We start from the raw sequence: 21,942 nt of genomic DNA, 5'->3' as shown, positions 1-21,942 counted from the left end.
CCATGCATGGAGGAAACTGATGTCCGGGGAGGGTCCGGGGCCTCTCGTGCTCAGGTCTTCACAGCCATCTGGCTGAAGCAAAGGCAGCAGGTGTCAGGCGCTGTCACCAGCTTCTCCCATGCCCTAGGCCCAAGGGAGGGCGCCAGCCTAACTTCTACTGTCTCGGGGCCTGCCCTGGCTGTTCTCCTGGACCAGAGCTGGGCCAATTCAAACTGAAGTGTACCTGACTAGCTAGACCCCTGCAGCTCGACTACCTGTGGGCTATCCTGCAGCTGGGGGCCGGAAGGCAGACTTTCCAGGAGGAGGCAGCCATGGGGACAGGGTGCTCACCTGGTGCGAAGGCCCCGCCCACACTCAGGCCTCCTCCGTGTGGCTGTGCCATAATCAGGCTCCAGCTCCGGGCCACCCTCATCATCGGCGGCCAGGCTGCGAGTGTCGTCCTCCAAGCCATATGGCTCTGCCTGGAAGCGCTCAGGCAGGGAGCGGCCACCCGGTGGCCCGGGCTCAGGGCCCACGGGGAAGGACTCACGGCGGCCCGGCAGTGTGAAGCAGCCATCAGCAGGGCCCGGGCCAAGGGGGCCGGTGCGTGGGGGCCGCACAACCAGCCCTCGAGACAGGCTGCCGTAGCTGGGGCCGTCCCGGGGATCAGGGCCATCAGGAAAGCCACCCCCGCTGCTGAGGTAGGCTCGGGAGAGTGTGGCTGCTGGGCCGCCACCACGCAGCAGGAAGTGCCGGTCCAGGGGGCCATCAGCAAAAGGGCCTAGCGGGGGGCCACCATCCAGCAGGGGGAGTCCATCTGGGCCAAGGGGCACCTGGCGTACCGTCCGCGTAGTCACCGTCTTGACCGTCTTGGTAACCTGGTGGACAGGGAGGGGGCAGGTCGGCTGGGCAGCCCGAGAGTCCTGCAAACTGCTGTGGTGGGGCCAGACAGGCCTCTAGGTGGCTGCTTATGTGCCCACTCTGCAGACGGAACCGTAGCGGCCGTCTGGCCACTCTCACATTGCCTGGGCCCAGCCATACCTTGGTCTCGGTGCGCCGGGTCGTGCCATCCTCGGATGTGACAATGGACACGTGAGAGGTGGGTGTGCCGGGGTCCTCCTCCACTGTCACTGTCTCTTCCAGCACCTCGGGTGCCTCTGGCATCGCGGCCAGCGAGGCCTGGCTGCCTGGGCTCTGTTCCTGGGGCAAGGGGCATTGTTGGCAGACAGGACCCACTGCCCATACATGCCTGGTACGCAGGGCCCCATGCAGGCCTCATCGTGTGCCTCCTCCCGGCCCCGCTCCCAGGCCCACTCACCCCAGGGCCTGTCCCCGCCTGAGCCAGGGAGGACAGTGACGTGTCCTTGCCTTCTGAACACCGAGGCGCTAACCCTGACCTGTGACCCCACCCCATGCCTCATCGGGCTGAGTTAGCAGGTAAGGCCACAGGTCGCAGGGGATGCAGTTTTCGGGGGGCCTCCTGACCTGTGAGGCCTGGCTGCCACCTGCTCCCCCAGGCCCAAGGAGGCTCCAGGTGGACCTGCAGGACACCCCCCCGAAGTCACCTGCCACCCGACAGGGCCCTATGGTGTCGGAGGTCTCCTCCCTGCCCCATCCCAGAAGCCCCAAGTGCAGAAGCCTTGGGGAGGGGCGTTTTTAGCACCGCTCGCTGACTCCTGTGGCCACGCACAGACTCCTGCCACCAAGGCCAGCCAGACGCCCTCAAAAGGCAGAAATATCTACTCCCAGAACGCCCTGTGCACCCAGAGCATCAAACTATCCTCACTCCCTCCTCCCTAGGCATTCTCAGGTATCAAGTGGGCAGGGCCTGGCCCTCCCTCAGGCCCCGCACTGACTGAGACCCTGGGTGTCGCACTGGACTTTAGAAATACGGTGGATTCGGGCCCAGGGCCACTCTTGCCACCATCCTGCAAGAGATGGCCACAGTGCAATTCTAAACGAGACTGCTCTGAGCACAGGCCCTTCGGAGGCCCACATGCCTACAGGCCAGACTTGACAGTGGGGAAACTGAGGCACAAAGAGGGCACACTGGCCCACATCAGAGCCAGGCCCGACCCCTTCTATGCTGAGTGGTGTGGGGACCAGAGACCCTCAGTCTGCCCCTGGGCCTCTGACCACACCGGTCCAGGCGCCAGGGCCACGCTGCACCAGCGTCTAGGATCAGCACCCAGCTAGGACAGAGGCTGAAACCCCAGCTGTGGGGGCAGGTCAGGGGGACGCATTCCCAGGCAGCCTGAGCCGGGTCAGCAGGAGGACAGGCCCCGCTCTGTGGCTCGGGCCCCAGGCCTTGCAGAGTAGGTCTCTTACCTGGGCCCCCTGGGGCCTGCACCTACTCCGAGCTCCACCTGGCTCCAGAGAGGGACTCTACCCATCCTGGGCCTGGGAGTTGAGCAAGGCAAGGTGGCCAGGGCTGCCCTCAGGACCTGCCCGCGAAGGTCGGGGTCCTATCCCGGAGGAATGCTTGACCCCTGATGCGTGCAGTGCAGGGGTCCAGGGAGGAGCTAGGACAGGTGCAGCCCTCAGGCTCTGCTGACATAGGAAAGAAGAGGCCACAAAACACACCTCCCGTCCCCTGCCGAAGCAGGACCTCAGAAGATGATAGATAATTTTATAGATGGGGAAACTGAGGCCTGACTCAGCTGAAAGGATTCACCCAGAATGTCACAATGCTAGAAGGGGTGTCTCAGGCACCGCAGGGAAGACAGTCTGGCCAGGGAGCCTCTGAGCGTCACTTAGCCCCTGTCCTGGGATGTGGGTGGTGGATCTTGCTGGGGCCTTGGCCAGGGAGAGGGGACCCTGTTGCCTGGGAAAGAGAAATAGACTGAGGCCCAGAGTGAGGACAGTGGCAGGCTGCCAGGCAGGGCAGGCTGGGCTCTTCTCCAAGGGCCCTGAGAAGCCAAGACTGCTCTGGAACAGGAGGCAGCACAGGTCAGCCTATCACTGCTGGGGCCTGGCTGCCCCATCCTACGTGGCCCCTACGGGGGACGAATTACATGTCAGGCCCCAAGCTCTCTCTGCAGGGCCCTGGGGCTCAAGCGCGGGGCCAGGCCCCAGCCATTCAGTGGTGGGGCGGGAGTTGGAAGAGGAGCAAGACCGAGGGGATATTGCCCAGGACACTGCCAGTGGGATGCAGCCCCTCAGATTTACATATATTTGCGTACATTAAACACTCAGAGGAGAGCCCCCTCCTCCCTAGCTAGGTGGTGGGGGTAAGGCGCAAAGAAGGCAAAAGATATCTGGGGACCTTGCTGCCACTCTGTGACCCAGCTTACCCCTCCTATCCCGGTGTGGTGAGGGTCTGACCGTGCAAGAGCCTGGTGGTCCGGGAGAGCCAGGGCCCCCCAGCAAGGCTGGCAGCAGGATCCCAAGGCCCCAAGAGTCTCTGCTGGCAAATGACCTCAGGGAGCTAAAAACAAACGATGACTTCACCCGGACAGGAGCGTGAGTCAGCCAGTGATCACAGGAAAGCCCGGTCCCCGTTACACAGCCCGGGCACACACGCGTACACTCGGACAGGGATCTGGACACACATGTGCACCTGACTTCCCAGACAGGAATGCGTGCATGTGCACATGTGTGCGAGCGCCCAGCCAGGCTCTCAGGCCCAGGCCCAGCGACCTGCGTGCTCTCCTGGCTGCTGTCAGACACACAGCACCTGCTGCTCCCGAAGGCACTGGTAAGCACACGTGGTCTCGTGTCTCCCACCCACCTGTCCAGACCTTCATCCACGCAAGGCCTCACACACTCTCAACACACATGGACAGGGGCCACCAACTCCCTCAGTCTCCCGCCCAGGTGTCCACTCTCGGGGTCTTAGAGCTGTTGGCAGATGGGGAAACTGAGGCCTAGGGTAGTGAGAGGCCCAAGGCCATCATGTGGCTCGGGCTATGGGATGGTGGGTCTTCAACAGAGGGGCTGGTCAGGGTACCTGGATCCCTGCCTGGCCCCAGTGCCCTATTCCATGGCACCATGACTCTTGTGTACCTGCCCAGGCTGGTCCACTCTCAGGGGCCCCTGGACCTGCAGCCACACACAGCTTCTACCCCAGATCCGACTCTGGGCTACTCCCCTCTGAACCCCGGACACAGGCACCATCCTGGACACTCCATCCCTAGCCCAACCCAACATGCTGTGTCCTGCCAATGTTCTCTCGTCACCCCCTCCCCAGCCTGGGCCCCATCCTTGCCCCTCTTGCAGGGACCACGCCCAGCCTCCCATCACTCATCTCTGCAGCCCAAAGCCCTCCCGTGGCTCTCCCATCTGTGATGCCTCAGGCCAGGCCCCGACAGGGGCTGCTGCCCAGGCCTGGGGCTTCCCATGAGGTCCCTTGGGCTTGTGAGAGGGGCTGGAATGACCAGAGAGGTGGACCCACGCACCCAGCACTGTTCTCAATAGGGTCCCCAGAGGCACAGGGCTGAGCACAGCGTGAGGGCTCTGTGCCCCATCACGCACCTGCGGTTCAGCCTCCTCGCAGGGAGATGGGAAGGACACAGGGTGCTGGGACGGTGGGACGTGCTGGGGAGCACTGGGGAATATCCACATACAGGTATACGGGGAGCAGAAACTCAAGATGCAGACCAACGCAGAGGGGCCCGTGACAGCGTCCAGGTGGGTGCGGGGATGGCGGAGGAAGAGGCAGTGGAAACAAGCCAAGCCCTAATTTGGGGGTGAAGGTGAAGCTGGGGTCTGGAGACGCCCATCTACCCACACTACCTGGACTTCACAGACAAGCACCCATGGTCTGTGTCCTGAAGAACACACTGCAAGGGTGGGCACCCCACTCCGCCCAAGGCCCTGCTGGCATACATGGGAGAGGCTAAAGTGAGACTGCACACCTGGCTCCCACATCCTGGGCCAGGCTCCTGGGGGCATGAGACGGCCACTGGATGAATGCAGGGGTGAGGCAGTGACAGTTCCACACCCCCCAGCATGGCCCTACCGGGTAGAGTCCGGGACAAGTCAGGCTGGCATCTCCCGCCAGGCAGTGAGCCTTGGCCACCACGAAACGCCCTCTCCCTTGGTGCCCATGGGCTCTGCCGAGCTCTCAGGACCAGGAGCTCACCTCTGCACAGCAGCAGCGCACCTGCCAGGCCATGGCCCTGGGCAGAGTGGCCAAAAGGCCACGCTGGGGAGCAAGCTGGGGTGGGGGAGGAGAGCAAGGCTGTCACTCACCTGGGCTGCCCCAAGCCCAGCCCTTGGATCATCCACCACACTGTGATTATGACTCCCCCCAACCGGCTCCTCCATCTCTGGGGCAGTGGCCAGGCCCTTGGGGGTCACACCAGAACTATAAAACAGGCAGGAACCTGCCTGCCCAAATAGACAGGTGTGTAGGAGACCTGCCTCCCACCACAGGGGGTCTGGGGTGGTCTCCCCCTTTGCTCCACCTCAGTTTCCCTGTTATCGAATCCGGCCCCCCTCTGAGCAGAGTGCAGGCTGCCCCTTGCCTTCTCGTCCCCCTTGGTTTGGGGAGGCAGAGGACCTGGGTTTTCTTTGGAAACCCCCTTCTGCATCTTCTACACGTGGGTAGGGCCAGCCTCCATCCCTCCCCTCACATGCGCAGAGAGGGCTTCCATTAAAGCTCTGGAAGCTCCTTCGAGTCCCCGCAGTCCACACAGGGGCGTCGAGGAAGCCCCCAGGGAGCAGGAGGCCTAGCGGGCTTCCCTCTGCAGACTCAGCCTCGCTCCTGCACAGAGAGAACTGTTCGGGAAGGCCTGCCCCGACCCCCCCACCTGTGCGGAGTGCTGGCGGGGATGCGCCCACCCGGGTCCCTGCCCGCTCCACACGCAGGGTCGCTCTGCTGGGGAAGACTCACGCCCAGCCCCCAGGACGTCTCCGGAGACCCAGCGGCCCCGCCCTGCGCGCCGGTGCACCCTGCCGCCTTTTGCACCCTGGGGGCAGCGCCTCACCCCGCCACCCCACCCGGCTGTGGCCTGCCACAGCCGGGCGGGAGGCAGACAATAGCCGCCTCGGGCCAGCGGCTCTGAAGAACAAAAGCGGGTCCCCCGGGGCCGGCCGGCGTCCTGCCCCTAGCTGCCCGGCTCGGGCCAGCACCCCCCCACCAGCCAAGTTCCCTCCAACCTGTCTGAGTTCGGCCGGCATTAGGCCGGGGCTCGGGGTGCGGGACGCGGGCCGGCGGCGGGACCGGGCTCAGCTCCGGCGCCTCGGCCGCTCGGGTTCGGCTCGGCGGACTCGCTCCCCGCGGGGCGGCCCTGGCGCGGTCGCGCCCAGCAGCCAATCTGCCCGGGCCGCGCCCAGACGGGCGGGCCGGGCGCCGGGTCCCGCCCCACGGTGTGGGCGGGGCTCTGCGGCGGGGCGGTGCCAGGGGCTCCCCCCAGCCCCCCGCCCTGGCTCTGGGCGCCTCATCCCTCCTGGCGGCGGGGGTGGCATTTTCCCAAGAGTGACCTTAGCCAAGTCCTCCTTCCGAGGCCTCACTTTGGGCCTGGTAAATGTGCACACACGCTCCTTCGCATGTAGAGTTGGGGAAACTGAGTTCCTGCAGGGCAGGGGCCAGTGTAGTGACTGACACAGAGCAAGGCCACCCTCACCAGCACAAAACGCTCTCGTCCTGGCTGCGACTCAGTTTAACCCTACTGTGAAAAGGAGCACAACCAGACAGGTGTGATGGCAATGTCGGTGCTGCAAGGTCCCACCTCGGACCCTGCCCAGCCCCCACCCAGAACAAGGCTCCAAGGAACTGTCCCCACACAGCTCAATGGGGACCTGGCAAACCACCCCGCTGGAGATTCGCTTTGTATCTTGAGTTCTCCCCATGGAGGCACAGAAACCCAGGGTGCCCCCCACTCCGCCCCCAGCCTGGAATGAATGTGCGGCCAGGAGCTGGGGTGTCTGGCTCTGTTGGGGGGCAATGGAAGGGGAAGGGGCAGGGCTGGGGCCACCTTCTTGGGTCATACCTTGTAGACTCAAACCAATGGCTCCAGCATCATGAACTAGGCAACAGTTTCTGAGATGAAAAGAGCTGGGACCAGGCTAGGAAGGCTCAGCAGGTATGGCAAGAGAAGGCGCCCCCTACCCACTTCTCCCCAGACCCCACTCAGAAACAGCCTCTCCTGGGGCCACAGGCTGCTTCCACGATGTGCCATGTACACAGGCCAGCATGCCAGAGACTCTGGGTGCCCACTGTGTGCCCCTGAGCCTCTGTTTCCCCACCTGCACAGGGGTGAATTGCCCTGACCACTGGCCTTGTGCATTTTCCATCCAGGGCAGCCCTGTGTGGAGCTGCACAGGGCAGTGCGGAGGAGGACCGGAACACTTCCCCGAGGGAAGGCGGCTCGGATCTTATGCTTAAGCTGGTTCTGTCTTCTCAATTTCACCAGCTGCTACTGCCTGGCCACGTACCCACCATGCCTGAGCCTGAGGCAAGTCCCTTGCTGGTGCCCCTCCCCCCGGATCGGGGTCAGCCCTGCTCCAGCTGGCAGCCCAGTGGGCACAGCAGCAGCACCCCTGCCCTGGCTCACCCACCCCAGCCCTGGCTCTGCGCCTGTGGCTCACAGGTAGGCCACCAGGCACTTCCAGCTGAGATCAATCTGGGAAGCAGGTCCGGCATGAGGCGGCTGGGCCTGGCCAACCCAACGCCATGGCCCCGCCCCCCAGCATCCCTGCCAGCCTGGACAGTTCAGTTGCAGCCCTAGGAATACATAAAACCAAGGGTGGAGGGGAAGCGGGGGACGGGCAGTGGCCAAGGTCTGGCAGTCCTCATCCTTGAGGTCCGGGCAGCTCCAGGCTGTGGGAAAATCTTTCCGCTAGGGTGCCAGCCAGGGTGCTGTTGTCCTCCCACACTGCCTGTTGGTGGGCTGGAAAACAGAGCCGGTTCCGGCCTGGGAACTGAGCACTCCAGTGCCTGAGGGGCAGCCTCGGGGTCACTGGCTGCCACTGTCCTGATGCGGTCCAACTGGGCTGTTCTGCTTCTCCCCTCAATTTGGGGGTGAAAACTTCACCCTTGGCAATGCCTGGAGTCTGGTAGCTGTGGGGGTGACCACAGCACCCAGGCCCACTGGAGGCATCTCAGTACCAGGAGCTTGGAAAGAGGGCTCCCCAATAGGTCTGGGGTCCTCTGAAGACATTAATTTGGCTTTGACTGTGTACCCATGCTGGCCTGTGCATTATACATGTATCTCATGACTGGACGGAGGAACCATCAAGCCCCCTTGGGATTCCATTTTCCTTTCTTCCCCAGAAGCCCCAGTAGGTCTTGCAATAAGCCAATGCATGCTGGCTTGTGGTCTACCAGGACCCCTTGATTGCTTCCCCACCTGGCTGTTTGCACCTCCACCCCAAGTCACTAGGCTGTTACCTGCAGGACCAGCTGTTGCCAGGCCATCGGCAGGGGCTGCCCACTGCCCACGCCACCACTGCCCACACCAGGCTGCTGGGCACGCTCCAGCTGCAGGGCAACATGGCGCCGCTCCTGCTCCAGTGCTCGTGTCAGCCGCTCAAAGCGGGCTTCCTGCTCCTTCACCGAAGCCAGGATGCTGGCAGCCGAGTGCATGTTGCAGTCCTCCATGACCAGGGCGCCTGCCAGCTGTGGGCAAAGCAGAGCAAGCTCAAGGCAGGGCAGGGCAGCGGCCGGGCAAGCCCATCGCAGGCCCCCTGCCCACCCCATGCACAGATCAGACAACTTACTCCCAGACCACAGCATCCAGCTCTCTGGAGGGAAGCCGCACTGATTAAGTTCTAAATTAAAAGCCATTAATCTGAGGCTGGCCGGAAGCTGCCAGCTCACTCCCTGTGGGTCCTGGGGCTCTGACCTGGCTCCTCCACCTCCTGCCAGGCCCAGGAGAACCACAGCACTGGGCATCTCAGAGCACCCTGGGAAGGGCAGGAAGAGCTAGTGTGATGAGTGCTCACTGCTGCTCTAGCCCTCTGCCACCCATAGCTTGTGCCAGATCATCCCAATCTCACGGGGACCCCCAGCCCCATCTCACAGAAGTGGATGCCAGGGCCCAGAAAGGGTAGGGGACTGTGCGTGGCCACACAGCCCATCCATGTGGCAGGGCCAGTGTGGGCAGCAAGCAGGGAATGAGAGGCAGCTCCACTGCTGCCAGGTGCCTGGGACATCCAGGCAGGGTCGAGGTGACCACAGTCTCCGGGCTCCCGGCAGCACTGGACAGGAGCGAGGGCAGGGTCTGCTCCATGGGGTGGGAGGACACCGAGGACAAGCATGGCTGAGGTTCTGGCTGGGGCTGCATGAAGTTAGAGACCTCAAGCCTGGAAGAGGCTGGTGTGTGATGCCTGATCCAGCAGAGGAGGGCAGGGCCCGAGCATCTGGGGCCCAGCGCTGGGGCAAGGTCAGGCTGGCTGGGCCCTGGCCCAGCACTGCCCCGGGAGGCCCCCAAGCCCCAGGGGAGCAGGTGGGCCAGGCGGGGGATTGGCAGCTGCAGTGACAAGCCACCGCTTTCCCTCCTGCTTGTTCCCTGGCTGTGCAGCCTGTTTATTTTTCATGGGCAAAAAGCAGCAGGACAAGTATGCAGAGCTCAGACCTAGGCTCCCAGCAGCAGGCGGGATGTGGGCCACACGGCCACACTGCCTGGAGCTCAGTGAGCATGGTCCAGTGCCTGGCGCTGCTCAGGGCCTCCTCCAGGCCAGTCCCCTCCAGTCCACCAAGGCCAACTGCATGGACCCCTCGCCCCTGCACCAACACAAGGGGCCAGCAGTGCTGTCCACTGGCCCAGAAGGAGGCAGCTGCCAAGACAGAGCCCTGGAGAGGAGAAGCCAGGCTGGGCTGAGCCATGCCAGCGCTGGCAGGGTCACAGACTCAGTCTGGGGGCATGGGTGCACCTCAGAGTCATGAAGGGGCACCATGGAGCCCGGCCCCACTGTGACAACTAGGGAAACTGAGGCCCAGCGAGGGCAAGAGGCCAGCATATGCCCCAAAGCTGCTCTCTGCTTTCCCTGCACCTTGTCACACAAATTAAACTGCCAACATGACCTTGCAGGGAAGCTGGTGGGGCAGAGGAGCTGTTAAGTCAGCCACAGCGGGAAGAACGAACCAAACCCCCAAGGGCAGGGGAGGCGCTCCGGGCATGAGGAGTGCATACTGGGTCCTCTGGCTACCAGGGCGTAAAGAGACAAACTGTAGGACCATGGTCACACCACGGTCACACAGCCCTCCTTGTACACACCCATTGCTGCCCACCCACGGGCCCCAGCCCCGGTGTAGACACTCGGCCTTGTGCGTGTATGGATTGGACCTGCTGGTGGGCAAGGCGGGGCTGTCCTCCCTCCCGGGGTGGCAGGAACCAGCTCACCAGAGCCCTCAGCCGAGTCCAGTATGCAGCATCTGTCTGTCTCAGCTGAACCTCAGAACTGAGGGCCAGAAGGGAATGAGACACTTTCCCTGGGTGGCAATGATCAGGACCACAGGGCAGCTGGTGGCCGTGTGGACATGAGGTGGCTTACCTCCCTCCCTGTGCAGAGACATGGGTTCCTGCCTGACCTCTGGCTTCACCTGCACTGTCCCCCCACCCCACCCCACCCCGCATCCAGCAGGACCAGGCCTGGGGACAGCTTCCCTGCCCTGAGCCCCTCCAGCACGCCCCAGCTCTGGGGTCCAGGGAAGGCCATCCTGAAGGGGACCCACTGGCTCTAGCTGGGGGCTGGCTGGGAGCCTGGAATTCTGAGGCCACATTGAGAAGGTGGCCAGGCCCACCCTACACTGACCTTTCCACTGCCTGATTCGGCTCAGCTGGGACAAAATAATTGTGTGTCTCCCAGGTGACATCCTGAAACACTGGCTAGCTCGAGGGCAGATCCCAGCAGCCACTCACGGAAGAGCCGCGTCTGCCCCAGCAGGAAGATGCCCTGAGCCCTGCAGACTGCAGCTCAGCCTCAATGGCCTGGAGAGCACCCCAAGGTGACATCTGGGCAGAGCAGGGAAAGCCCTAGCCCACTTCCCGACACAGCAGCCCCGGCACAGGAGCATGTGTTGATGCAGGTAACCCAGGCCAGAACCGCACAACAGCTTTGCAGATGGTAACTCAATACTAACACAAATACGTGGTGTCATGGAAGGCAAAATGTTCATGAATTTTTAAGATCCACCATGGGACTTCAAAGACATTTTTCCCAGCTGTCTATCCTGGGGGGTGGGGGGCACAGAACATGCTTCTGCCAAGGCCTAGCATAGCCTTGGGGCACACAGAAAAGTGCCCCGCTGTGAGGCCTAGGCGGGCCCTGGCTCTCCTCTCTGGACTCACCTGTCTGCCAGGGGGACCCCCCACGACCCTACTCAGAGTTGGCAACCAGTATCACACTGACTCAAGGAGGCTGCTGCTTACAAAACGCCTGCCCCAGGAGCTGACTCAGCAATAAGACAGACACGACACTGCACACCTCAAGAGTGATCAGACGCGAGGTCCATGGGACACCTCATGTGAAGGCCAAAAAATAGCAGCAGCCTGGAGAGGGGTTAGGAAGGTTGAGCCTAGGATTAAACCCTGGAAAAATAAACTGCAAAACAAAATGATAACCCAGACCCAGCAACAGTGGACAGTGGCCACTCACCCACTGCAGGCGGTGTCAGCCCAGAGCCTCTCCCAGGGTTTCCACACCCCGCTGGCAATGGGGGTGAGGGCAGAGAAGCAAGAGGCACAGAGGCCTCCAGGGGGAGAGTAAGCCACCATAGGGGTGGAGATGGAGAGACGGATGGGTAGGTGGATGGACAACAGATGGTAGATGGATGGAAAGGTAGGTAGGGGGATGGGGGATGGATAGACAGACGGGTGGCTGGATGGAAGGTAGATGGGGGATGGGAGATGGATGGGCAGATGGTAGATGGATGGAAGGGTAGGTGGGAGATGGTGAGGGGATGGTGGTCTGTGGTTAACAGGCGAGAGGATGGAAGGATGAAGGGAGGAGAATGGAGGCTGCACAGAAAGGGTCAGAGGTGAGTGAAGCATGAGTGTGGACAGAAGGGTGAGCCAGGGGTTATGAGAGGATGGGGGCAGCTGGAGGCTGGAGGATCGGGGTTACTGGAGGGTGAGAGGACGGGGGCGGCTGGAGGGTAGACAGACAGGTGGCTGAGGGTGGGTGGGGATAGCAGGGGGTGGTGGGCAGAAGGCCAGAGCTGGGCGGATGCAGGAGTGGATGAGGGGGAACAGAGTGGGCTGTGGGGCTGGGTGGGCACTTGGAGGAGGAAGCCCTGGCACCCTGGCCCTGGGGGCCAACTGTGATCAACACTTGTTCTGTTGGGAAAGTGAAGGCACAACTGGAGGAGCCTGCGGTGGAAGCTGAATGTTTCCCCCGAAATCAAACTGACATTTGACGTCATCTTGCTGACCCAGACATTCCTCCTCACGAGGAGTCCAGCCAGAGCCCTGCTCTGGAAAATCAAATTATGGGGCCTGAGTCCAATCTGGGTTCAGGAATTAGAGGAATTTCCTAAGGGTCAGGCCTGCGGGGGAGGGGCCCTGCTCCACCCAGCAGAGCACGGCCAGGCTGCCCCTGCCCCCGAAGGGACAGGGCAACTGGTGCCCATAAAATCTCCTCCTGCTGCCCACCCCACACTCCACCCATTCAGAAGGGCAAGCATGCCAGGAAGTGGTCCCGCAGGAGTTGAATCCAGGCCCATGGTGTCACAGCCCACTCTTGGCCTGCGGGGACAGTGTGGGAGCTGCCAGCACACAGAGCTTGCTCCCTACCCTGGAGGGCCAGGCCTTCGCCCTGTCGCCCTGCTGTGTTCAGATGCTGCCCAAAGCCTCAGGGACGGCTTCTGGCCAAGCCCACAGGGCTGGACACCATGCCGAGGCCAGGGATAGGGCCGGCATAGGGTCCTGGGGCTCACACAGGGTGGCGTCCACGGGTACCTGTGCCAGGCCACAGTCACTCACAGGCAGTGGCCAGCTTACAGTGCCTGGGCTGGGAACGGCTGTTCTCAGCCTTTAACAGTGGAAGGAACCACCAAGGAAAAAGGTGCTAGCATGACTCTGAGCACAAAACATTCCTCCACATCCAAAAGGAAGTGCCACATAAGACGGTCATGTTTTTGAACGAGCGCATTTGCAGCAACCCATGCAGTGAGCGTTTTGATAGAATGACGGGCGCCAGCGTCACCTCTGGACTGTGACTTCAACACAGTGGAGGCTGGTGCAGGGTGCATGGAGCCCATCACATGAGTCTCTTTAGTTTCGTGTGTTTGGGATTTTCCATAACAGAAGAAGAAACCACAAAGAGAACCAAAAGACAATCAGCATGTTGGGATCAAACATTCGTAACGTCCAACAATAAAGTGACGTGCTCAACCTACAGGGTGCTCCTATAAGTCACTAAGAGAAAACCAGAACCCCAGCTGGAAGTAGGTGAAAAGACATAACCAGGAGATGCGGGAGGCGTGGAAGGGCTGGTGCGCACGCTTGCGCACCTGCAGGAAAATGACTGGAAGGACCCGCACCTGGAGGTCCCAGGGGGGGGGGGGCGGCGGCGGGGGGCCTAGTACTGGGAGGAGCGTGTGCCACTGGTGTGATCAGAACTTGGGTAAGAAAGGGAAAAAGCTGACACCTGCCCCACCCGGCGGGCAAGCAAGCACGCCTGGAGGCCAGGGAATGAAGCCAGCTGGGGCCAGGGCTGTGCCCACCCGCCCGCCAACCAGGGGAGGCAGTGAGATCTTCAGGCAGCCAGGAGAGCCGTAATCAGATTCAGCCTGGAAATTAGATTTCCCCCAGTAGACGAGACACCACGGTGGGGGGTGGGGCAGAGATGGCCGCTCAGTGATCACCTCCTGCCCCCCAGCATATCCACACAGTCACCCATGGCACCCAACTCCCATGTGCAAGGAGAACACTCTGGGGGTGCGTCTTCCCATGGGGCTCTGGCCCTTGCACTAATGGGGTGCCTGGGCCAAGGGCAGCCAGGACCGAGGCAGCACTGGTCAGCCCCCGGGGACCTGGGACTGTGGGGGCCTGACGCAACAGGCCAGGGTCAGGTCAAGGCTCCGGGCGCTGGGAGCTGGGCAGCCTGTGGTCTGGGCCAGCTCAGGCCCCGCACTCAGGAACCTCAGAGGACGAGAAGCCTGGTGACTGCAGGTGGGATGTGGTGGGTGGGCAGGCAAGCAGGTGAGTGCCCCAGCAGCTGTCCCTGCCTGTGGGAGGCCGGAGCCACAGAGAACTGCTGCTGGAGCCCCCGAAAGGATCTGGGCCTGAGATTCCCTATGAAACAGGTCAGACTCCTATTCCCCCACGCCAGCTGTGGCACCCTTCGAAACCCTCTGTGAGGACACTGGAGATAGGGTGGACAGGAGTCCCTGGGGCCCTGGGCTGGGATTGAGGGCACCCTGTCAATGCCCTCGGCGGTGGCTGGAAGTGACACCTGCAGGCTCCGAGGGTGGGGGTGCAGGTGGTGAGGACCCACCTTCTCTGAGGCACCCCCAGGGGCTGGGAAGCTCCAGGCAGGGAGGGCCATGGGGGCTGCGAGGGCAGCATCCTCTCCCTTGCAGGCTCAGCCCAGCCACTGCACCCCCAAGCAGGAGCATGACACATGTAAGCATGGGGGGCCCACGGAGGGGAGGGTGTGGGTGGTGGTGGCCAGACCGATGCCTCCATCACCCCCCAGACAAGCACCAGCCTGCAAGGCACCTATATGGCTGACCCACTGCCTCGGGGAGAACAGGAGCAATGGAGGTGTGGTCTGCCGGGTCCCAGGCCTGGAGCCCAGCTCCCAGCCCTCACTGTGGGTGGGCAGGGACCAGAGCATTCCTGAGGAGGGTCTGAGGCTCCTGGCCAGGCTAGGACCAGAGGTGGACAGGCCCAAGGCATGGGTGCCCTGCCCCTACCAACGCCCCAACAGCCCTACCAAGGGCCTCAGGATCAGCTGTCCAGCAAGGCCGAGGGGCCACAGCTGGGCAGGCGCAGCAGTAGCTACGCTGGCCACTGGCCTGTGCACACGGTGCCCTAGCCTGGAATGTCCTTTCCCCTGCAGACGGTGGGGTGGACCCCCTCTTCCCAGCCCCTGCATCACCATGGCAACACCCAGGCTTATCCAGAAGGACAGAGATTCTTTGTGGTGACACAAAGCCCCTTTGAGGAGTGGTGGGAGTGCAGCCCCTGGGAGCCTGTGGCCAAAGAACCTCTGGGGGTGAGGGAGGGCCCCCAGCCCAGCCCCCTCCTGGTTGCAGAGACAAGGACGCCAGCGCAGGAGAGGATGGTGGTTTGGGGCCGGGACCCAGCACTGCCCACTCCAGCTGCCTACGGAAGGGTCCCAGGAGTGGCTCTCGGCAAGGGCTGGGGGACTTCCCACGTTCTCCCGTCATTCTGACAAGGAACGTGCTCTGCGTAGAGAAGTGGAAAACAATGTTGGCAGCAGGGGACTCTGGCCTGATGGGAAACACCCGGGACGCCTACAGGGACAGTGCCCAGCAGGAACTGGGGCAGACAGCCCTCAGTGGGCGGGCAGGCAGGGCTGTGGGTAGATGGCAGGAGGTCTGGCGAGGGGACTGGCCCCAGCATCTGTACCCGCCCCCCACCCCTGGCTTACTGTCCCCTTGCTCCTCTGGCCTCCTGCAGCAGGTGACCCCCTGCCTGCCCAGCTGAGCAGGCTGGGGCAGCCTTGCTGCAGCCACATGCCCAGGACAGGCCTGGACAACAGGGAACCTCACTACAGACTAGCTTGTTCCAGGGCTGGGGAAACGGACCCTGAGGACAACATGGGTCCAGGCATGCTGACAGGGACCTGGTGCAGACGCCTCCCAGCACAGCTGCATCCATGTTCCAGTCCCACAGCAGGGAGGCAGAGCACCAGGCCACATTCCAGCAGCCCCAGCCCTGGAGTCCCACCCTGCCTTGGCCTGAGGGTCCCTGCCCACCCCGACTGCTGCTGACCAGGCACTTGGCAGTACCCCTGCCTGCTGGGCGCCCGGCCCAGGAAGCCCTCCCCAAGCGACCTTGGTCTGACCCACAGCAGCTTTGCTAACTAAGCCCCTGGGGTGGGGGGGACACCAGCCTCTGTAGCAGCATGAGGAGGTGCTGGCCCCGGGAGAGATCCATCCTTTTGTGGGCAAATCCACACAGGTACCAGGGCGTGGGGCCAGGGGCCACCCCTGACATGGCAATGCCGAGTCAGCAAGCACCTCCTACAACCCCCCCAGACATCCCTGCCTCACCCCTCCTGTCTCTTGTCTCTCGGCATTCTCGTGTTCTGCTGACGCCTGCGGGTGCGGGTTGGAGGTGGGAACCCTCCAGCGGCCATGGCAGAGGCAGGGTGGCCAACGGGGACACTGCTGCGGTAGATGGGCCACCTGGTCCAGGATAGCGTGGATGCGAGCGCAGGTGAAAGGCCAGCCTACCGGCTGCAGGGGTGTGGCCAGGCAGCTGGAAGGAAGGAGCCCGGACCCCACATGTGAGGGTCTGGGTGGGACTCTGTTAGGCCTGAGAGGCCGAGGGGGCCAGACAGTGAGGCTCTGGGAGAGAGGGGCCCAGGCTGGGGAGGGAATGACAGGCAGCAGGGAGACAATGAGACGGGTGCAAACCCAGCCTCCATGGAGGCCTCCTCCAACCTCCTGGACAGGGAAATGGCTTCACTTTCCCAGCCATCATCCATGCATTGGAAGGGACAGAAGCCAGGACACAGCACTGAGAGGTGAGCCCCAGCAAGAGCAGAGTTCCCGCCTACCACGACGTCCTGTCCGCCTAGAAGTCCCAAGACCCAAGGGGAAGGTGCGCCTCACCGCGCCCTTCTCCCAGCCTAGCGCGTCACAGGCGGGGCCTTTGCAACTCGCCCTTGAGCCAGCCGGGAACTGGAGCCCACTCTGTCCCCACACACCTGTTGTGGGCAGGGAGGCTCCAGATGCCCTCCCATCTGCCCTTGTCCCAGAGTCCTGTGTGGACTCTGGCCAACTCTGGCTGTGTCAAGGGCTCCAGGGACAGCCCTTCCCTCCCACAACCAGAGCTGGACCTGGCCTTGCTGCTCCCCACCTCTCTCTGCCTGGGAGCCAGATCAGCCTGGAGCACGTGAGACATAGGCCTGACACCACCACCCTTCAGCAAAAGAGCACAGTCCTGCCTCTTACATGCTCAGCCAGCATGGGTCCCGGGGATGGTTAGCGTCCTAGGCCAACCTGTTACTGTCCTGAACACTGGGCAGGGCTGAGACCTTGGAGCCTGTCCCTAACGCTGCAGTTTGCAAGGGAGCTCTGCTTCTGATCCCCATTCGAGGTCCCTCTGAGACCGGTGGGAGTGGCTGGGCCCATGGACCCCAGCTTACGCAGAGCCGCCTGTAGGAAGGAGCAGGCCGCGCAGCACCCCAGTGGCCTTCCCGTGCAGGAGGACTCAGGAAGCTGCCTCTCACCGAGTCACAGTTAGTACATTTATTAGCATGGACACTACGGAATAGCCGGTAAGTGCCCTCAGAGATCAAAGACGGTATTCAACTGAACTGGGAACAGACCGTCATGAAAAGGAGCCGCCACAAACAATGAGGATCCCATGGAGACTGAAACGAAAACCAGGTAAAGGCAATAAACAGAAGTCAGGGCACTGCGGAGACCCCGCAGAATATGAGGTGGGAGGAGACACATCCAAGATGGTCCTTCCAAACCCAGCAGAAAATGAGGAAGATGAGAAAAGAAGACAGACAGGAGCCCTGACAGACAGAGCCCAGGGGCCGAACTTGACATAATGGGAATTCCCAGAGGAAGAATGACAAAGCTCCTCCAACCACAGAAAACAGGGCATGGTTGGAAACGACCCTCCACGGGAAAGCCTCCAGCAGGGCTGCTGATGCCAGGGCTGGAATCTGAGTTAGGCGTGAGCTATCTGTCCCGAAAAGCAGCTCAGGGAACCGTGGACCTGTCTATCTCTGGCACTTTGCAATTTAGTTCCATCGAACAATCTCTCCTCTGGCTTCCCAAATGCGCTGTGTCCACGTTAGGGTACAGACAGGAGGCCTGCCCAGCCCCGACCTGCTGGCTGCACTGAAGTCCAGGTCATTCCCTCCACCAGGTGGACAAACCCCTGCAGGGCCACCGTCCTTCTGCAAGTGGTAGCTCCAGCACGCCGCTGCTCACCGCCTGGCTGCCTTCTCCTGTAGCTCAGACGCTCCTTTATGATAAGGAAGAGCTGACAGCTTTGGTTTTTTTTTTTTGAGACAGAGTCTCACTCTGTTGCCCGGGCTAGAGTGAGTGCCGCGGCATCAGCCTAGCTCACAGAAACCTCACACTCCTGGGCTCAAGCGATCCTTCTGTCTCAGCCTCCCGAGTAGCTGGGACTACAGGCATGCGCCACCACGCCTGGCTAATTTTTTTTTTCTATATATATTTTTAGTTGAGCAGATAATTTCTTTCTATTTTTGGTAGAGCCGGGGTCTCGCTCTTGCTCAGGCTGGTCTCGAACTCCTGAGCTCAAACGATCCGCCCGCCTCGGCCTCCCAGAATGCTAGGATTACAGGCGTGAGCCACCACGCCCAGCCAAGAGCTGACGGCTTTGTAAAAACAAACACCTCTTCTGGCTCCTTGAGATCTTTAAAAAAGTTAACCTCACTGTGAATTCCTTAAGGAAACCTCATGGTGAAGTTTCTCGATTTTCAGAGCCATGGTTCTGCCATTCACATGGTCGATGGCTTTCCCTTGGAGGCAGTGAGCTCATCTCACCTGGAGCCCTGGGCTACCCAGAGACGCAATGTCGCTTTAAGAACCAATGAGGAGAGAAACTCACGAGTCTGACAGGCCTGGGTTACCCGAAGGATACCGTGTGCGTGTGCTGCGGGGATTCAAACCTGGGGGCTGTCACCACCACGAGCTTGCGAGAAGTCCAAGAAGTCCGCAGACCAGGCACGAAGGCAACGCCCCTCAAAGGAATGGCAGCTGCGATGTGTGGAATTGATTTTCCCAGCAAGGGCCTGCAGTTCTGAATGTATGAAGACAGCTCCAGCTGTCTGTAGCTGTCCTCTGTCAACTATCTGTGGGGAGCATTTTACTGTCTCTGGAAATCCGTGGATCTGGGGACTGATGACTCCAATAGATTAGATGTGAATCGAAGAAGCACAAAAAAGTCCAACCAAGCCAAACAATGACCACACAACAAAACAAAACAAAAACCCATACGTTTTAGTATTCCTTTTCCTTATATAATATTTTAATATAAAAAGATTGTAACAGAATATTGTGAGCAATTATGCACCAACAAATTAGATAACCTAGATGAAATGGTTAGTTCCTAGAAACACACAACCTACCAAGACTGAATCATAAAGTAATAGAAAAAAATTGAACAGATCTACAACTAGTAAGAAGATTGAATCGGTAATCAAAAACCTCACAGCAAAGAAAAGCCCAGGACCAAATGGTTTCACTGGTGAATTCTACCAAACATTCAAAGAAGAATTAGCACCAATCTTCCTCAAGCTTTTCCTAAAAACTAGAAAAAGGGAACACTTCCCAACTCTTCGTATGAGGCTCAACTTACCCCAATACCAGAGCAAGACAAAGGTACTGCAAGAAAACAAAACTAAAGACCAATAACCCTTGTGAATACTGAAGCAAAAATCCTCAACAAAACACTTGTAAACTGAATTCAGCAGCACAAAAAAGGATTATAAACCCTAACCAAGCAAGATTTACTGCTGGAATGCAAGGATGGTTCGATATGCAAAAATAAATCAACGTAATATGCCACAATAACAGAACTAAGGAGGAAAAAAAATCATGTCAACAGATGCAGAAAAAACATTTGACAGAATTCAACACCCTTTCATGATAAAAACACTCAAACCAGGAAGAGAAGCTGACTTTCTCAACATGATGAAAGCCATATATGAAAAGCCCACAGCTAACATCATACTCAATGGTGAAAGACTGAAAGCTTTTCTCCTAAGATTGAGAACAATACGTCTACTTTCACCCCTTCCATTCAGCATAGTACTAAAAGCTTTATCCAGAGCAATTAGGCAAGAAAAAGACAAAAAAAAAAAAGGGTTGGGGATGGTAGCTCACACCTGTAATCCTAGCACTCTGGGAGGCTGAGGCAGGAGGATTGCTTGAGGGCAGGAGTTTAAGACCAGCCTGAGCTAGACCCCGTCTCTACAAAAAAACAGAAAAATTAGCCGGATGTGGTGGCACCTGTAGTCCCAGCTACTCGGGAGGCTAAGGCAGGAGGATCGCTTGAGCCCAGGAGTTTGAGGTTGCTATGAGCTGGGCTGACACCATGGCGCTCTAGCTGGGGCAACACAGTGAGACTCTGTCTTAAAAAAAAAAAAAAAAAAAAAATACATAGCACTAAGCCTAAAAAAGGGTAAGATTTATACACCGAAAACTACAAAATGTTATAATTAAAGAAGACCTAAATAATGGAAAGACAGCCCATGTTCATGGACTAGAAGATTTACTACTGTTACAATGACAATATTACCCAAAGTTATCTACAAATTAAGTGCAATTCCCATCAAAATCCCAATGATGTTTTTTGCAGAAATAGAAAAATCTATCATAAGATTCATATTGATCTTGAAGGGGCCCAAAGAGCTAAAACAATCTTGAAAAAGAAAAATGTTGGAGGACTTACATTTCCTGATTTCAAAACTTACTACAAAGCTACAATAATCAAAACAGTGTGGTCACAGGAAAAAGACACATAGACCAGAGGAATAGAACACAGAGCCTAGAAATAAACTCTCACGTATATGATCAAACGACCTTCAACAAGGGCACCAAGACCATTCAATAGGGAAAGGATAGTCTTTTCAACCAATGATGGTGGAACTGGATATCTGCATGCAAAAGAATGACATCAGATGTTTGTCTTATACCATATACAAAAATTTATTCAAAGTGGATCAAAGACCTAAACATATACCTAAAACGATAAAACTCTCAGAAAAAAATACAAGGGAAAAATCTTCATGACACTGGATTTGACAATGATATCTTGCATAAACACGAAAAGCATGAGTAACACTTAGCCAGGTGTGGTGGTGTGCACCTATAATCCCAGCTACTTGGGAGGCTGAGGTGGGAAAGTCGCCTGAGCCCAGGAGTTGAGCCTTACGAGGCTGCAGTGAGCTATGATGACACCACTGCACTTCAGCCTGGGTGACAGAGTGGGACCCCCACCTCTAAGAAAATAAAAAAATAAAAAGCACAGGCAATAGAAGTAAAAATAAACTGAACTACATCAAAATTAAAAACATTCATCAAAGGACACAATCAGTAGAATAGAGTGAAAAGACAATGCACAGAAAGGGAGAAAAGATTTGCAAATCATATATCTGATAAAAGATTCATATACAGAATATGTAAAACTCCTAAAACTCAACAACAACCCAAAAAAAAACCAACTTAAAAATGGGCAAAGGAGTTGAAAAAACATTTCCCCAAAAAAGATATACAAATGGCCAACAAGCACACGAAAAGATGGTCAACATTTCTAATCATTAGGGAAGTGCAAATTAAAGCCACAATGGAATATTACCTTACACCCATTAGGATGGCTATTCTAAAAAAAAAAAAGTGTTGGCAAGGATACAGACAAATTGGAACCCCTCGTACACCATTGGTGGGAATGTACTATGGTGCAGCTATCATGGAAATCAGTATGGCAGCTCCACAAAAAATTAAAAATTACCAGATAGTCTAGCAATCCAAAAATTCTGGGTATGTATCCAAAAATTGAAATCAGGGTCTCAAAGAGATATTTGTACAACCATGTTCACAGCAGCACTATTCACAATAGCCAAAAAAGGAAAGTAACCTAAGTGTCCGTCAGTGGAGGAATGGATAAACAAAATGTGATACAGACAAAAATGGAATATTATTCAGCCTTACAAAGGAAGGAAATTCTGACACATGCTGCCACAGCATGGCTGAATCTTAAGGACATTAGCTAAGTGTGAGGTGCTGTGGCACAAAAACACAAATAATGTGAGATTCCATTTATATAAGGCATCTAGGCCAGGCGCAGTGGCTCACACCTGTAATCCCAGCACTCTGGGAAGCCAAGGAGG

The 21,942-nt window shown here is 58.6% G+C and overlaps 1 protein-coding gene across 7 annotated transcripts in view; it reads right to left on the bottom strand.

Annotated features, from left to right (window-relative positions):
• The window catches only part of ARVCF (armadillo repeat gene deleted in velocardiofacial syndrome), a 36,031-nt gene that overhangs the window by 9,928 nt on the left and 4,161 nt on the right, over positions 1-21,942 (bottom strand). For 6 of the 7 annotated variants that reach the window (XM_012654998.1, XM_012654999.1, XM_012655001.1 and 3 more), the window contains exons 1-3: positions 6,082-6,199; positions 1,021-1,179; positions 331-857 (exon numbers count right to left, since the gene is read on the bottom strand). In XM_012654998.1, the coding sequence (XP_012510452.1) occupies positions 331-857; positions 1,021-1,179; positions 6,082-6,102 (707 nt within the window). In that variant the 5' untranslated portion in view covers positions 6,103-6,199. Of the gene's footprint in view, positions 1-330; positions 858-1,020; positions 1,180-6,081; positions 6,200-8,314; positions 8,543-21,942 lie in introns of those variants that run through there. The other variant, XM_012655004.1, reaches the window with a different exon arrangement.

Source organism: Propithecus coquereli, unplaced genomic scaffold, assembly GCF_000956105.1.
Source record: "Propithecus coquereli isolate 6110/MARCELLA unplaced genomic scaffold, Pcoq_1.0 Scaffold456, whole genome shotgun sequence".
NCBI lineage: Eukaryota > Metazoa > Chordata > Mammalia > Primates > Indriidae > Propithecus > Propithecus coquereli.
Note: the sequence above shows the minus strand (reverse complement) of the source record. Positions and strands in the feature narration are given on the sequence as shown.